This window comes from Zalophus californianus, chromosome 8 (assembly GCF_009762305.2).
Source record: "Zalophus californianus isolate mZalCal1 chromosome 8, mZalCal1.pri.v2, whole genome shotgun sequence".
Taxonomy (NCBI): domain Eukaryota; kingdom Metazoa; phylum Chordata; class Mammalia; order Carnivora; family Otariidae; genus Zalophus; species Zalophus californianus.
Window position 1 is genome coordinate 80,730,765 of NC_045602.1, and position 17,966 is coordinate 80,748,730.

The 17,966-nt window shown below is 41.9% G+C and overlaps 1 protein-coding gene, 1 long non-coding RNA gene and 1 other non-coding gene across 4 annotated transcripts; 1 reads left to right on the forward strand and 2 right to left on the reverse strand.

Annotated features, from left to right (window-relative positions):
* The first annotated feature begins 1,249 nt into the window (after positions 1 to 1,249).
* On the forward strand, positions 1,250 to 14,715 carry CNOT11 (CCR4-NOT transcription complex subunit 11). The gene is made up of 7 exons (XM_027624171.1): positions 1,250 to 1,772; positions 4,660 to 4,824; positions 8,535 to 8,687; positions 10,497 to 10,699; positions 11,838 to 12,040; positions 13,393 to 13,489; positions 13,581 to 14,715. Exons 1-7 carry the CDS (start codon positions 1,250 to 1,252, stop codon positions 13,776 to 13,778), a joined length of 1,542 nt encoding a protein of 513 aa, XP_027479972.1. The 3' UTR covers positions 13,779 to 14,715.
* Positions 10,706 to 17,554, reverse strand: LOC113938661. Of its 2 annotated transcripts, XR_003524930.1 has the most exons (5): positions 17,165 to 17,554; positions 16,115 to 16,173; positions 15,601 to 15,732; positions 13,526 to 13,755; positions 10,706 to 10,857 (listed from the first exon to the last, which is right to left on the reverse strand). It is a non-coding gene; the product is annotated as an uncharacterized LOC113938661 (long non-coding RNA). The 2 variants fall into 2 exon arrangements; XR_003524929.1 differs by having other exon boundaries at positions 16,115 to 17,552.
* LOC113938830 lies at positions 17,374 to 17,488 on the reverse strand. Its single transcript, XR_003525029.1, has one exon. It is a non-coding gene; the product is annotated as a small nucleolar RNA SNORD89 (small nucleolar RNA).
* Positions 17,555 to 17,966: the final 412 nt, after the last annotated feature.

Sequence of the window (17,966 nt, forward strand, 5' to 3'; positions counted from 1 at the left end):
ATTTTCAAGCTAATTGGAACTAGTTTCCCAACAGTCCCGGCATTAGCAAACTGTATCTGCTGCTGTTAGAAAGGCTGTTTGGGGGCCGCGTGAGTGGCTGTCAGTTGGGCATCCAACTCTTGATGTCAGCTCAAGTCTTAAAACTCAGGAACCTAAGTTCCTGTTGGGCTCCACTTAAAAAAAAAATGCCGTCTTGGCAAGACCTTTCTAATGGGTAATCTGGCAGGAAATTGAAGAAAACTTCGTAATTTGCATACTGGTGATCCAGCCAGTTCTCTCCCTTCAGTTTTACTTTAGATGAAGGTGGCGCTTAACTGATTCTTGAGCCGCTAGCATTGTTCAGCGCAGACCGGATTTCCCAAACCTGTCTGGTGCAAATCGCGGGGGAAATCCTCTAGGTTCCTTTAGGTCTAGGGAAGAACTGGACAGGTCTGGGGAACGCCACTCAGGACTCAGCCCAGAGTTCACATTAGAGTCACCTGGGGAGGTGTTTTTATTTTTTTAATATCCGAGCCATCGTCTTTCGCGGCTGGGGTTACCATTCCTAAAGGTTCCCCGGGGCTTCCAACCACAGTCAAGGCCCAGAATCAGCGCCTTAGGGCAGAGAAAGTAAAAAGTTGCACAACAGTTTTGTAAATGAGTATTTATTGGAAACATTTTCTCAAAATCCTGTTAAAATAACCATGTACAAAACCTCAAGTGCAAAAAGGACTGTAAGACTGGAAATTAACTTCGGTTATGAGAAATGTCCTCTTTCGGTGCCTCGCATTTACACAGTTTAAACTCAAGAACAGTCACGTATGGTATATTGAGAAAACTATTTAGAATCTAAGAGGCATTCTTCCAGACGATAACGTGGCGCACATTGACCGGGACCGTCCGGTGCCAGGCTCTGCCTCGGGGACTCCTAGGAGGTCCGCTTGCGGTCGCCGAGGAGCAGACCCCGCCCCCAGCGCCCGGCGGTCTCGCCGCCGGACCTCCGCAGCACTAGGCCAGAACCTCGCAGGCCCCCATCGCACTTCCGGCCGCTTCACCCCGCCCACCCAGCGACTCCGGATCCTCTCCCTGGCCTCGCTCCACCTGCCTCGCGTTCGCTCCCGGCTGCCCCTCTGCTCTGCGGCGGTCTGGCTTCCCCGACGTGTTTTGTTTGCGACGCTGTCGTGTAGCAGCGCGCTTTACGGCCGTGGGGACGGGACGAGCCGGCGCCGGGGCCACTCCGGCCGGGAAGCAGGGCAGGCGGACGAGGTTGATGCCCGGTGGCGGGGTGAGCGCGGCGTCTGGCCGGCTACTCACCGCCGCGGAGCAAAGGGGTGCCCGGGAAGCGGCGGGGTCGGCGTCCAGGAGCGGCCCGGGAGGTTCCGGCCCCGGCGGCGGCGGCAGAGGCGGAGCAGGCGGCCCCGGGCCGGGCTGTGGAGGCCCGGGGGGCCCCGCGGGCAGGATGAGCCTGACCCCGAAGGAGCTCTCGAGCCTGCTGAGCATCATCTCGGAGGAGGCGGGTGGCGGCAGCACCTTCGAGGGCCTGTCCACCGCCTTCCACCACTACTTCAGCAAGGCCGACCACTTCCGCCTGGGCTCGGTGCTCGTCATGCTGCTGCAGCAGCCGGACCTGCTGCCCAGCGCGGCGCAACGCCTCACCGCGCTCTACCTGCTCTGGGAGATGTACCGCACGGAGCCGCTCGCCGCCAACCCCTTTGCCGCCAGCTTCGCGCACCTGCTCAACCCCGCGCCGCCCGCCCGCGGCGGCCAGGAGCCCGACAGGCCGCCGCTCTCAGGTACGCCCGAGGCGTGCCGCCCCTCGCCCGGGCGGCCCCTCCCTCCCGAAGCCAGGTGTGCGCTGTGGATAGATGGGGCACTTTCCGCCTGCGCTTGTGCGAGAGTTCATCCGCAAGTGAAATGGTCTCCTTTTGAAATTATCTAATTCCCCTCCCCCCGCAAAGTATGGAGAAGCGGTAGCTTAATTACAGATTCGGGGCACCGCAAATTATTCCTCTCCACTGTATGGGCCGTCAAATCACGCAGCTGAGTGGTGCTTGACAGTTTCAGCAACTCATTCACACTTCGTTACTGTAGAGCACGTCTGAGGTGTGTGACGGTTTAACTAATGACACTCTGCTCCCGGTTTTAAGTCTCAGTCGAGTAACTGGAAGTTGTTCAGAGCCCGAAGAAGTTGTTGGGCGGAAATACACATGAAACGGTATTTAAGGACTTTGCGGCCACCTTCGTTGGTCTGATGCGTGTCCCTGGATGATGTGATGGGGGAGAGGATAGAAGGTAGTCTCAAGTTCACGGCCTAAGTTAGAAAACGCATGACTACTGGACGTTATGTAAAATGTGTATTTGTGCAGTATTGGTGAGATCAGATCAGTGGGTTTCATTCGAGGCTGGTTTTTTTTTTTTTTTTTAAATAACTCAGATTCTTCATGAGACTTCACTTTGGGAGAAGACTCTGAGCCAGGAAAGGAGAAAGGCACAGAGGGATGGTGATTAGTGATAGGGGTACCTGGAAAACTAAGACAAAGACCAGTGTACTGGGGGAAGTAGGTGGTAGTGGGGAGCAGTTTGATCTCACAGTACTAAATCAGTGGGGAAAAGAGCACTGTATAGATACAGGCCACTATACAGAGAGATAAAAGGTGGAAGCAGTGGATTTTGAGATAATACCAAGAAGTTTTTCATAGCACAGGAGGACTTCTACCTTGTAAGCTAGTTGGTATTCATGCTTGGCACCCCCTTTGATCTAAAGCATCTTCTGGTTGGTTTCCTGCACTGCTCTTATGTAAGAGGGGCACACCTCGTGTTGGATAAGATGCTTATGGTACTAGTACTGAACTAGGCTTTCAGGGAGTTTGAGAATGCCCAGAAAGTAATAGAACATATCATGGGAGGTCAAAACCCACCATCCTAGGGGGCCCTTAGCAGAGAATGGGGACAGTGTGGGATTTGCTCAGAGAACTGTTTGAATTCTGAAGGCCAGGTTAAGCAAAAGGAGGATGACTTATGGTCATTCTTAAATGCCGGGAGTCTAAACCTAGATTCAGACCATCGACTGCATTGTAAACACAAATTTGCCAAGGAAGGACTCCATGGATAGTTATTTTACCTCTCTGTGCCTCCGTTTCTTTGTTTATAAAATGCAGATAATAATAATTCCAAGCTGATAGGGTTATTATGAGGAATAAAAGTATTTATAATAATTCTTAACCATAATTATCCTTACTTTCATTAAATAGAAAACAGAGACTATCAACACCAAAGGCTTGTATTCTATGTCTAGAGTGAACATCTAATGGATACATTTTTAAAGTTTTTCAGGTGATTCTGATTCAGAGCTAGGATTGAGGATGTATCTAGATTCTGTAAATAAGACGGCTTCCCGGCACTCAAGAAGCTTGCATTCTGGTTGGGGAGACATAAATGTAGTCATAAGCCAATGTAGTAAGTGTTGTACTAGATGTCACATATGAAATGCTTGGTGGCTGGAGACATTCTCAGAGGGAGTAATGTTTTTGCTATTGATTAGAGATGGGGTAGGGGGTGTGTGAGGGAAGTGTGTGGCCCTGTCAGGTATTCTTAAAGAACTGGGTATATTGGATGTTTTGAAATCAGGAATTCGAGAACCTGGGAGATTTTGTGCAACTGGAGTGTAGGTTATGTGGGTTAGAGGGGAATTCAAGAGATGAGATTAGGAAAGTGGGTCAGGACTAGATGATGAAGGGTCTTATAATGGTGCAGAATTTTGGGTTTAATTCTGTGTAAACAGGTTAAGTATGGTGTGCAGATTTGTACCTAGAAATATAACTAAGTGGTAAGTGCGAGTGTGGACTGTGGGTGATGGGTTGGTGGGCAGGAGTCAAAACTGGGAGCTGGGGAAATGAGGAAGGCTGGCCTGGAGTCCTGGCGAGAGGGGAGGGCCGGGGAGGGAATGGAGATGAGGGAACAGAACCCAGCCACGATGCTGCTGTGGGACGGATGAGGCTTGGTGAGCAACTGAATGTGGGACAGAAGGGAACAGCATTCAGCACTGTGGGAATTTTGTGGCTGCACTGTGCACTGAAGCAGGTATGAGATGTGTTTGCGCTGCAGATGCTTCCTCGTCTCTTCACCTGGTATAGTTGCTCACAGCAGCAGAGGAGAAAGAGAAGCGTTTCTGGGCACTGGCTTTTTTGTTTTTGCTTGCATGTGCAAGCTTTAGCCTTTCCATGTTGGAAACGAAGTTTTTAATAGTTAAAAAAAAAAAACTTAAGTTCCATTGATATTGCCACAAATCCGAGAATTTCAAATGGTATATATATATTTTTTAAAGATTTTATATATTTATTTGAGAGAGAGAATGAGAGATAGAGAGCACATGAGAGGGGGGAGGGTCAGAGGGAGAAGCAGACTCCCTGCCGAGCAGGGAGCCCGATGCGGGACTTGATCCCGGGACTCCAGGATCATGACCTGAGCCGAAGGCAGTCGCTTAACCAACTGAGCCACCCAGGCGCCCTCAAATGGTATATTTAATTACATTTTCATAAATGTATATATTTGGTTAACTGAAAATTATAATTTTGTCTTTATGTGAGTGGAGACGGCAAGTCGCAAATGCCAGTTTTACGAGAGTCGAGTTAATTTTCAAAAATAACCATTGGAGAAATTGTTATACGTTTTTGTTTACAGGATTTTTGCCTCCTATAACTCCACCAGAAAAGTTTTTTCTTTCCCAGCTGATGCTGGCACCCCCAAGAGAACTCTTCAAAAAGACACCCCGACAGATTGCATTGATGGACGTTGGAAACATGGGCCAATCTGTGGACATTAGTGGGCTTCAGCTAGCCTTGGCTGGTAAGGAATTGGTGGTTTGGGTATTCTTGTGTGGTAGCATTAAGTTTTTGTTTTTGTTTTTTTTTTCTTTTTGAGGTTCTCCAGTTAAAATGAAGGGCTTTTTAAGCTAAGCTACTAAAAGCTTAGTAACTTCCATGAAAAACATAGCTTCAGTACTGGATCCTTGCTGATATGGCATATAAATTCATTCTGAGTTTTCACTTGAATTGACTGCTTTCCAATTTAAGAAGAATGCTGGATAAAATTTAGTAGGTTTAAAAGTTTTCCTGATGTCAAAGTGCTCTACAGATTGAATGCCATTTCTGTTAAAATCCCAACAATGTGTTTTGCAGAGACAGAAAAACCCATCATAAAATTCATACAGAATCTCAAGGAACCCTGAATAGTCAAAATGATTTCTCTTGGCACCCTTGTTGAAAATTATTTGACCTTAAATGGAAAGGTTTATTTTGGGGCTTTCTATTCTATGATCATTGCTTTGTCTATATTCTACTTCCCCACGTTTGATTACAGTACCTTTGTAGTAAGTTTTGAAGTCAGGATGTGTTAAACCTCCCGTGTCCTACATTTCAAGATTGCTTTGGCACCTTCTGTGTTACACGTATAAATGAATGAGTGGGTTCTCTTGAAGCAAAAGCATGTTGTGATAGAAAATAGAGGAACTTTCTTGACCTGGATGGTCAGACAGAGCCTCTCTGAGAAGGGAAGGTAAAGAGGCACCTTTCACTTGACTGCTCTGAGCAAAAATATGGATGAAATGGGTCTTACCACTTGAGAGTGATTCATTAGGGAAATTCTAATATATAGGCAAAATTGTGAACCCTTGACCTTGTGATTGAGCTGCAGTATTTTTTTTTTTTTTTTAAAGATTTTATTTATTTGACAGAGAGAGAACAAGCAGAGGGAGAAAGAGGGAGAAGCAGGTTTCCTGCTGGGCAAGGAGCCTGATGTGGGACTCGATCCCAGGACCCTGGGATCATGACCTGGGCCGAAGGCAGCCGCTTAACCGACTGAGCCACCCAGGCGTCCCGAGCTGCAGTATTAATTTCGACAGTTCCGCATCCTTCTTAGACTTAATGCATCTGTGACATTTGGTTTCTTATATAAGGTGACACTGTTCAATAAACTTCTTTTTCCTTGGAGCATTCTGAACCTCTGAACCTCACTTTTTAACTCCTGGGTATCAACAGTATAACAATGATTATTTTCTGAAACCAAGAGAAATCTTTTTTTTTATTTTAAAGACTTTATTAATTGTCAGGAAGAAAGAGAGAGAGCAGCAGGCAGAGGGAGAAGCAAGCTCCCGGCTGAGCAGGGAGCCCGATGTGGGCCTCGATCCCAGCACCCTGGGATCATGACCCGAGCCAAACACAGATGCTTAACCAACTGAGCCACTCAGGCGTCCCAAGAGAAATCTTTTTAACACTTTTAAGATTGAAGGTACACAGAAATACTCATTAGTCACTAGTGTTAGATACAATCTATTCACAGAAATAAAACAATGATTATTTTTTTTAAGATTTTTATTTCAGAGAGAGCACAAGCAGGGGGAGTGGGAGAGGGAGAAGCAGGCTTCCTGCTGAGCAGGGAGCCCAATGCGGGGCTCAATCCCAGGACCCTGGGATCATGACCTGAGCCGAAGGCAGACACTTAACTGACTCAGCCACCCAGGTGCCCCAAAATAATGATTATTTCTTTAAAGATTGTATGAAAGCTGGGTACAGAGGTGACAAGCAGTTTCAGTCACCTTATCTTCAGAGGGGATATATATTCTGAGGGTTCTTTGTATTCAATAAAGTGAGAATCAGATCTGACCTCCCTTACAATGACTTGAGTTAGTCTGTTGGAAAGTTTTAAAGTATATCAAGCCCAGAAAAGAATATGTGCTAGAGTTAGTCTTGAGAGAGCTTGGCATAGTGGCTAAGCTTGCTGCTTGCTGTCCCCTACCCAGATTGAAGATGTCCCAATCCATTCATTTTTATAAGTACCAGGGGAAAAAAGTGATACACCTATCTTTTCTGGAGCTGGCTACCACAGATCACCTTTGCAGAGGCCTGCAATTCATGTCTTGTAGTAGGATCCATGGACCAGAGGTTATTTATGGAGGATGCAGTTTTTTTTTAAAAGATTTTATTTATTTATTTGACAGAGACACAGCGAGAGAGGGAACACAAGCAGGGGGAGTGGGAGAGGGAGAAGCAGGCTCCCCGCCGAGCAGGGAGCCCGATGCGGGGCTCGATCCCAGGACCCCGGGATCATGACCTGAGCCGAAGGCAGACGCTTAATGCCTGAGCCATCCAGGTGCCCCAACCTTTATACTAGCTTTATAAGTGATTGATCCAGTACCTTTAGTATGTGTTTGCTTTTACTGGTGAAATTTTTTTTTCATAATTTTCTTCTAATTATGGCTTTTTCTTTTCTGCTTACAGAAAGAAGTCCCTTTAACATTTCTTGTAAAGCTAGTTTAGTGGTGGCAAACTCCTTTAACTTTTGTTTGGTAAATTCTATCTGTCCTTCAATTCTGAGTGATAACCTTGCTGGGGCAAGTACTCTTGGTTGTGTTTTTTCCCAGTACTTTGAATATATCATGCCACTCCCTTCTGGCCTGCAGTTTCTGCTGAAAAAACATCTGATAGCCTTACGGGGTTTCCCGTGTAATTATGTGCTTTTCTCTTGCTGCTTTTAAGATTCTCTTTTTAATTTTTGACATTTTAGTTATGTGTCTTGGTGTGGAGCTTCTTGGGTTCATCTTGTTTAGGGCTCTCTGCTTCCTGGACCTGGCTGTTTCCTTCCCTTGGTTAGGGAAGTTTTTAGTGATTATTTCTTCAAATAAGTTTTCTGCCCCTTTCTTCTTTTGGGACTCCCTATAATGCAAACATTATGCTTGATGTTGTCACAGAAATTCTTTAACCTGTCCCCATTAAAAATTTTTTTTAACCTTTTTGCTGTTCAGCTTGGGTGCTTTCCATTACCCTGTCTAGCAGATGAAGATGATCCTTTCTTCATCTGCTAATCTGCTATTGATTCTCTAGTGTAGTTTTCCTTTAAGTTATTATATTCTTCAACTTCGTTCTGAGTTCATTCACTTCTCTCAAAACTAGTGAGGATTTTTATAACCATTACCCAAACTCTTCATCGGGTAGATTGCTTACCTCTTTTTTCCCTTTAGTTCTTTTTCTGAGGTTTTGTGTTGTTTTTTTCAGAACTTATTCCTGTCTCATTTTGTCTCTCTGTTTGTTTCTATATATTAGGTATGTCACTTACATCTCCTGGACTTGAAAGCAGTTGCCTTATGTTTTGTATGCCTTACGTTTATGTAGAAAATGCCCTGAGGACCCCGGTACCTCAATCCTCCCTGGTCACCAGTACCAGGCACTGTAGGGGTATCCCCTGTGTGGGCTGTATGTACCTTCCTGTTGTGACTGGTCTGCAACAGCTAGGGGTGCTCTGATGGGTGGGACTGACCCCCAGCACAACTGGCTGAGAGGCCTGACTGTAGCTGCTGCTGACTTGTTGGTGGGTGTTGTTAGCTTTTGGTGGATTTGTAGTTTTTGAAAAAAAAAAAAAATATATATATGTATATATTTATATTGAATCTTGCCCTTTGTTTATATGTGTTGCAGACAGCTTTTCCCAATTAGCAGCTTGTCTTTTCTTTCTCCTTGTGATACCCTCAATTTAAAAATCTCTCTTATTTTATCCTTTTTCAGAACGCCAGTCTGAATTGCCAACCCAAAGTAAGGCTAGCTTCCCTAGTATTCTCAGTGACCCAGACCCAGACTCTTCTAATTCTGGATTTGACAGCTCGGTTGCCTCTCAAATCACAGAAGCTTTAGTCAGTGGACCAAAGCCACCTATTGAAAGTAGGTATATATAATTTTATATACTTGGGTTTTATTTTACCAGCATCCTGAGACTTTTGGTTTTTTAAAACATGTTATTTTTTGTTGCTCCCCCCTTTTTTTAAAGGTTTATTTTCTGAGAGAGAGAGACCGCGAGACAAGGAACATAAGCAGGGGGAGTGGGAGAGGGAGAAGCAGGCTTCCCCCCAAGCAGGGAGCCCGATGCGGGGCTCGATCCCAGGGCCTGGATTATGACCTGAGCTGAAGGCAGATGCTTAATGACTGAGCCACCCAGGCGCCCCTTTTGTTGCTCCTTAAACTTGAATTCAGTGAGAAATCTAGGGTCTAGTAGAACATAGGAGAGATGGTTAGTTAAGTTAGTTTCTTCTTTAATAAAAGTATATACCAAGTTTTTTATTATCAGCATTCCTGAAGATATAAATTTGTTTTACTAAAATGAGTCTTTTGTAATGTATTTTTTCTTTTATAGTGCTATATTAATCTTATCACTCATTACCTTCTCCCTTATAAAGTTTTACCGATCTTATAGTTCTTGTTTTACTTTAATTCAAAGAAAATACCTACTGAACTTGAAATAATACACCTGCATTTTTTGGTTTCACGGGCTTTTATGTGGTTTTAATGATGAAGGCATGCTTTATACGTAGGAATAAGAAAATGTTCTCCAAATTACAGTGTTACAACGAGTTTAAAATTTACATGACTTTAATGTCATTATCATCTTCAGCATAGATGGGTTTAATATCTGAAGTCTCAGCCAGTCACAAGTGTGCCTGAAGGTCCATGGCACATACTGATTTTTATTTAATACTTGCTTAGGCACAACTTTGTGTTGCATGAGCCACCAGAAAGGTATGTGAAAAGCAAATCAATTAGATACTGAGTCTAGCTAAACATCAGGCATCTGTACCTTGCAGGAATATTTTCCTTATCACATAAGTAGCACTTCTCAGGAAGTGTTAAAAATTTTGTTTTTTCCTATAAATGGTCTGAAAAGATGAGATACTAGTCCTGGTGATGTAAGTGAAGAATGAGTATAGTTTAAGATAGACTGATGATTCTTAGCCAGAAAACCTTATCAATAAACGAATCTCAAATTTGGCAGGGGCTCTAGGATCCATGATTGGGATAGGCTATCTTAGGCCCTGTGTGGAAACCAGAGTGAGGCCTGAAATTCGTTCAGCAAAAATCCCAGCCAGCATTTATTTTAGTGGGTTTATAACTTAGAGATAATCTTGTTTCACAAAAGTTGAGTCATTGCAATTCCCCATTGTACTTTTACTGTTTTATGAGAATGAATATGGGATTTGTGGATTTAGGGATTTATGATCCCCGGATTCACTTGAAAACATTAAAAGGCAGCTATACTTTTATGTTTTCCTGCCATTGCATCTCCAGTTTGCTACCTCACGGTTATAAGATGCAAAGAAAAAAACCAGTGCAAATAATAGTGGTCTCTGAGTAAAACAGTGGTAACTAAGAGTAGGATGAGATCAAATAGCGTTTCATTTTTCCCATCAGAACTTTTACCAGTATGTGAAGTCGTACCCTTTGCTTCTGAGTGGTGATCATGCTTGAATTAAAAATTGTCAGATCGTGGTGTAGTGCCTTTCTCTCTTGAAGAATAGATTTGGTCTCTAGCATAATACTAACGTTATTAGATCAGTGTTTCATTTTGTTGGTATTCTGAATAAAACCCTGACTTTCTTATGTCATCTCTGCTTTGGATTTTGAAGTCTGAAAGTTTTATGTAGATGTGTACAGATGTTAGCTTACTGATAGAAGCAAACATTCCTGTTCTCCTTACAGGCCATTTCCGCCCAGAGTTTATTCGTCCACCACCTCCACTCCATATTTGTGAAGATGAGCTGGCTTGGCTGAATCCAACAGAGCCTGACCATGCGATTCAATGGGACAAATCAATGTGTGTCAAGAACAGCACTGGTGTGGAGATCAAGCGAATAATGGCCAAAGCCTTCAAAAGCCCCTTATCTTCTCCTCAACAAACACAGGTATATATTTATTGTAAGCATTTTGTCCTTAGTCCTCCACATGATAAATGAACAATAAATGATCCTATCAGCAGGAGCCAGCAGTAGGAAATGTTTCGGATCCAAGGAGTCTTGGATCTCTGGATCTTTGTTCTGCTTCTCCGGCCTTGGTCATTTTACTGTGGTGGGGAAAGATAGATCTCACATTTTTGGCACATTGCATACATTGTTACATTTAAGCCGGACAGTAACTCTACTGAGGCTAAGAGAGATTACTGACATCTTATAAAGGAGGAAAATGAGACCCAGGGAAGGTAAACAAGCCTCTGTCACACAGCTGGTTAGTGGTCAATTTGAGATTGACAGTAGCCCCTGCTGCCCAAGCGTAGACTCCTCTGGGGGAAAGGCAAGGACGCCTGGTGGGTTCTTTCTGTTTGAATTTTATCCAGCTTGCATATTTTCACATTAGAACTTGTGAGGACATATTGACACTTTGAATCCAGTCTACCACCAAAATGTTATTTCTCAAAGTCAAATAGCTGTGTTTATAGTTTACTTTGTTTGCTAGGCCATCCTGAAACATAGTCCACTGTGGTACTGGCAGGTAGGTAGGGGAAAGAGCATAGATAATTTTTAAGAAAAAGGACTTATTTGGCAGAAATGTTTTTGCAGATACCTATTTGAATTGCACAGTGTGAGCCGGACCTGAACTGCCACATGAGGCGCTGTAACTGCGCGGAGAGCAGCTCTCCCTCTGCCTGGCCTGCTGCTCTCCTCGAGTATTTGTCCTCCACCTGGCGTGTTCCTCAGCTCTTTTCTGGGGAGCTGGTTGGCAACTAAATTATTTTAGGTCCTAACGGATCACAGAAAAAGTCTACAAAGGAGTTAAGGATGATATTGTTACAATCCAGACAGTATTCTATCCAACCAGGCAGTACTGAGTCTGGTTTAACGCCCAGGAGGGATCACTAGCATGTTTATAAGCCGTCTTTACAGTTCAGTTGTAAACTAAAAAATCAAGACATGATTTTAATGGTTTGAGGGAAGAAATTTATGAAGTTGGTTCAATGCAGACGATGTTATAGCTTGTTTTTACAGGCAGGACAGAGAATATTTGACTCAAGAACCTCTCTCTTCTTAAAAATTTGGTTCTATTTAGCTCTTGGGTGAGTTGGAAAAAGACCCCAAACTCGTTTATCATATTGGCCTCACTCCAGCCAAACTTCCTGACCTGGTGGAAAACAACCCTCTAGTTGCTATAGAAATGCTGCTGAAGTTAATGCAGTCCAGCCAGATCACAGAGTATTTTTCGGTCCTGGTCAACATGGACATGTCTTTGCATTCAATGGAAGTTGTAAATCGGTAAGTTTTTATACTCAATCAGATGGGAGGGAGGGCGCGGGAGACTATAGATCCTGATTAAAAACTTGCAACAAAAAAAATTTTTTTTTTTTAACCTTCTTGAAATTGTACTTAAGACTATATCCTTTTAAGCTAATCAGCCGGTCAGAAAAAGCCTGGCCGGAAGCCAGGTGATCACAAGTACGTGTATAGGAGAGTGCTCTTTTTGGGGTGGGGGAGGGAGGAAGCATGAGGTTTTCAACTTTATTTTCTGTCAGTGGCAGAACTGGTTAACTGCTTGTTGAAAATACACTACTTCATTTCTGCATTCTCCTGCGCAAGTCTTTCCCCTTTGTAGACTCACACTTCCTTCAGGGGCTTCCCTCTGCTCCAGTCCTTGGATTGACCTGCCTCTGAGGGCTTACTGCTTCCCTTTCACTACATTCTTATAGCACTGTCTTCACCAGATATTTGGTATTTAGTCCAAGAATAACCACATCTTTTTGTCAGTATTATTCTTTCTAGAGAATAATTTCAAGGGCAAGGTCTGTTCCTTGTGCCCCCCACCCCAACCCGTCCCCATCTCAAGTGACCATAGCACTATTGCTCGGAGCAGTAGTTCCTCAGTGCCTTATGGAAAAAGGTTCTACAGGCAAATAAGTTTAGAATTTCTTTTGGAAATTCATAGTGTATAGTTAGCATAGCACCCCTTTATATGAACATGGAATTCCTATCCCATCTTTTTGTTTTCCTTAAACATTCCACAGAATCCTTTGGAAAATACCAGCTTTCCTTTTCATGCCTTCTCTCACATTCCATCCAGGTCTCTATCACCGTGTTCCTAATTAATCCCAGATTCCAAGCTTTTCCTCTGATCATTCACTACATTATTGGGAACACTTCTAGGTTTCAGTAAGCCATTTGACCTTTCAAGGCCTTTCCCATCTTTCCATTTACACTGCTGCTCACAAACCCATTTTTTAGCATTTAGTTATACAGTATATACTATTTACTTACTAAACTATACCTTCTCGGATATACCACCTTCCATAGCACTTAGGTATAATTGGGGTTTAGTAAATGTTACTTATTAGAGCGTGAAAACCATTAACTATACAAACTCTGATGCAACCAAAAACACACAGAAATGTGGTGTTCAAAAAGAATAATTACCATGTGTAATGCTAAGTATGGATTTAAATGGAAGTGTCCTTTATTAACAAGCAGGGTGACTCAGGCTTATTTGCATAAATATGTTTAAAACTAGGTAACTGATCATAAATCAGAAACTTTTACTAAATAACCATAAAATATAAAATTTCTCTTTGGTTAACAGTGTTTAACAGCCCTAACATTTTAACTTTATGAAACAGACTAACTACAGCTGTTGATCTACCTCCTGAATTTATTCACCTTTATATATCAAATTGCATCTCTACTTGTGAACAAATTAAGGATAAATATATGCAGGTAAGTAACAGAAAGTTTTGTAAATTTTATAAATACCTGCCAAGAAAACGGGTACAATAAATTTGGTTTTTTTTGTTTTGTTTTTTTCCAGAATCGTTTGGTGCGTCTTGTGTGTGTCTTTCTCCAGTCCTTGATCCGTAACAAAATTATTAATGTGCAGGACTTGTTTATAGAAGTGCAGGCATTCTGTATTGAATTCAGTAGGATACGAGAAGCTGCTGGCCTTTTCCGGTTGTTGAAGACATTGGATACTGGAGAAACACCTTCTGAGACCAAAATGTCAAAATAATACACCTTGTCAGAACCACCACATTAATTGTTCAGCTGTATTGTGACTTAATTTTTAAAACTGTTAGAACCTTCAGTGGATTGCTTGGCCTAATGCATATAAACACCACTTTATCTACTTAAAGCAAAATTTTTCCTTTCCTGGAGGATTTTTTTCCTTGAGATGGATTTTTGGTAAGAACTTGGAAAAATGTATGTCTTGCAGATGATTAGGAGTAACGGTTATCCACAAAAAGTTATTGCAAACAAGTAGATGAGGTCTTTAGCACTGTAGAGCAGAGTCCCTGTTTTTGTTTAAAACACAAGTTACAGGCTACTGATAAATCAAGAATCCAGTTTTCTTAAGGTTCTAATATTAAAAGTATTTAATGACAGTATATGAAGACATTCTTAAGAATTTGCCATACTGCCCTTGAGATGAAATCCGCTGAATGTTTTTGAATCAAGTGGCAAACAGAAGTTTGGTCCTTGAACCCATTTGTGCATGTAGCCCCTACATTAAGCACAGTCTGAACCAAGGACATGCTTCTAACCTGATCCTTTCTTGTCATGGGGACTTGTATTAGACAACAAAATACATGCATTTCTTGGACCTCTTATAAACATGGGAACTCTTAGGAACCTTTTTTTGAGACTACAATAGCTGGTATCGTTTTGTTTTGTTTTTTTCCTCTTGAGATGTTTGTTAGTTCTTCAGTTATTAGTCTAAGATATTTTTTTGTTTTAAGGAAAAGTATTAGTCCATGCTTTGGGAGATAACATCACCACTGAGGACTGTCATGTAAAACCTCTTCCTGAGTGGGAACTGTACCTGCTGCCTGTGGTGGGGCACATGGCCTGTTTGCGACATAGGACAACAAGGTGGCATCATGTGGGCTGTTACCCCTCACTTAACTTTGGACAACAGTGCCTTACATTAAAGTTTTTTACGAACTGCATTATCTGATGTGTTTTTTTACTCGAAGAAACCATGAAAAATTCCTCATTTATTGAGGTACTTCCAAAGCATATTCTTTATAGGGAAATCATCTATTCAACAAGAATTATCTTCCAGTTTAACCCTCAGCAAAAGTTAAAACCACTAGGCTTGGTGTCCTTTAAAATGAGTACAAATAAGTTCCAACCATGTAGTATTGGCAAAAGAGCAATACTCCCACTAGATTTATAAGAAATTTTATATCTTAGCTATTTTTATGAAAATACTCAGGCTCCAGAACCTACTGATTCTCTGATAACATGGAACGCATGGCCAACAGCACTGTAACTCATGCCTGAACAAAGCTTATCTAACATGTATTTTCTCTATAAGGCCCTTCACAGCCTTCATGTGCTGAGAACAGTAGACAACACTATGCCTGGGGGCCATTTTAAACTGTGATATCACCAAGATACAAAATTTTGGAAAACATGGTACTAAATAGACTGTGGAAAAGAACACAGTGTTGACAGTTTGAGCTGAAATAAGAAGGCAAAGCGTCCTCTTGTTCAACCTCAACTGGAAAAGTGTGTCTGGTGCCTCAAAATTTTCAACACATTGTATGGGTACGTGTCCACTACAACTGCAAAAGTACCACACATCCTGATTTTGGATGTTACAGATAAATTTACAAACATAGACTCTGCAAATAAAGAGACTGACTACTGCTAATCATTTCATGATCACACTATTGGTGTTTACTTGAAAGAGGGAAGATTTTTAAATCTGAGTAACTTACAAAGAATAGTAGTAATATTTAGGGAACATTTTATAAAAAAGAATTTACATTTACAACACCAGCAAAAGGTTCTTCATTAAACATGTTTAAAAGTAGAAGAAAGTTTACCTGAAATAAGTTATAATCCTGGGATTCGGTAACTAATCAACTTTTAAGTGTAGCTCAATATACTGCCATGACCCATCTTGAATTCTCTGGATTTTCTAGTTCCAGTTTCTAGCTGTAAAATCTTCAAATCATCTGTTAAGAAGACAGCACTAAGTTACATCTTAGAGTAGGAAAAAAAGATACTTCAAAAAAAATAATTGGGATCCTAAGCAATAACTATTTCAAATAATTCTCTTTAACAGTGTTTACACATTTAAACAACTTTAAAGAAATGGTTATCACTTACCTTACAGAGTACGCATTTTCACAAACTTTTTTTTTTCTTTGAAGATTTTGAGAGAGAGAGCAGGGGAGGGACAGAAAGTCTTACGCACACTCCCCGCTGAACAGGGAGCCCAACATGGGGCTAGATTTCACACCCTGAGATCATGACCTGAGCTGAAATCAAGAGACACTCAACCGACTGAGCCACACAGGCACCCCCATTTCCACAAGCTTTTGAAGCAGCACGTACCACTACTTAATACATTCTGTAATGATTCACATTCCCAGGAAGAACAATGGATCCCGTACCTATTTAAAAAAAAATTTTTTTTTTTAAAGTAGGCTCCACATCTGGTGTGGAGCCCAACGTAGGGCTTGAACTTAAAACTGTGAGATTGAGATCTGAGCTGAGATCAAGAATCGGACGCTTAACCAACCGAGCCACCCAGGCGTTCCTCATGTACCTATTTTAAATACTTTGAGTAATAGCACTTTAAGAGAACATTTTAAGGATATCTGGAAAATTAATGCATGGGAAGAACTTTTTATATATTCTTTAATATTCTTGCACCCTCTACCTACTAAGACATTTGGCTGGTTTCACTTTAATCTGTTCTTTTTATGCAATCACTACTGTTCTAATCAGGAAATCCCTAAGATGCTTCCAAAAGCACAATCCTGGGATCCAAAACCCATGTAGTTCAAGCCCACAGAAAGTACTGGGATTCCCAGGTTTCTCATTAGCCCATAATATACAAGCTTATGCCTCAACAAAAAGAAGGCACTGACTTTTATTCCTAAATTAATGTGATGCACATACATTTTTCAATTTATAACTTATTTTATACTTTGCTCTTAGGATAAGGGCAAATCTCTAGCTGCATGGCTGATAAGGACATTATAGAAATTTCACTTTAATAACTAGAATTACACGTTAGCATTTTTAAAGTGAAATGCTTGTCTTTTTAAAACTTCAAAAACCAGAATTAACTGGGAAAGGCGTAGGTGGCTTTTCTAATTGGTTGTTGCATCACAGAAGCACAGCGTATGTTATACACAAGACTCACTCTGGTTCAGGCCGGCACCCTGTGCTTTCTAAATCACAAAACAGGGTTTGCGCTGAGCTCAAAGCAACTGCTTTTGACCAAACATGTAATTACCTCAAGTTCTACTTGGTAACATACATATACTGACTTAATCTCAGCTTTCACTGAGCAAATAAACTTTAATGTTCTCAAAAGGAGAGACTTGCCAATTAAGCTATCCTCTTGGGGAATTTGGTGAACAAGTGGGAACACACCTGTTCTTGAAAGTCTGTTATTGTTTTATGGTTCTAGCAGTCCTTGATTCAGCAAGTATACTGTAAAGTATCTAGAAACGTATTTACTACTCATTTAAGGCCCGATGTCTCAGATTCACTGAGTATTTTTTCTTAAAAAGATCTGAGCTCTTTTTGGGAAAACCCCTCTTGGAAAGCCGGCCCAAGTGCAAAGCTTCAATCCTGATGTTACTGAGGTCAGACCAGTGGTTCGCTTCCGGAGATTTTGTCATTGTGCACCCCACAGAGAGCAAACTGCTGATGGGCACACTGCAATTCGGCCTTTTATTGTCATCACTCCTCAGTGACTGCAGGGAACAATCTCTCAGGAAAGGTTTTATATACTGAAGATCCCCAAAAAGTCAGCAAGCAGGGTTTACCTGCCGAAGGGGCTGTGTTTTTGCGTCTCTCCTGGCCTTTGTGCTTTTCTGGTGGGAGACCCAGAAACAGCGCCAGCAGGCAGCAGATGACAGTGCTTCAGTGAAGTTCAGGGCCAAATTGCTTCCTTCACACACCACCTGTGACTCTGAGAGTTAAAAATATATTGTTTCTACACTATTTGTAAACAAATGGCTCTTATGACAATTGTTAGAAGGAAAATGACAACTGCCATAAGTAGTATGACTAACCTTAACCAAACCTCTCTGGTTTACTCTTTCTTCTTACATTCCCCATTATTCTCAGTAGCATTTCATCAATTTTATGTCTCAGCAAAAATTCTGCTAACATTTGACCCTTCTCTATCATATTTATTTCTATCTAAAAAAAAAAGGCAAAGGAAACT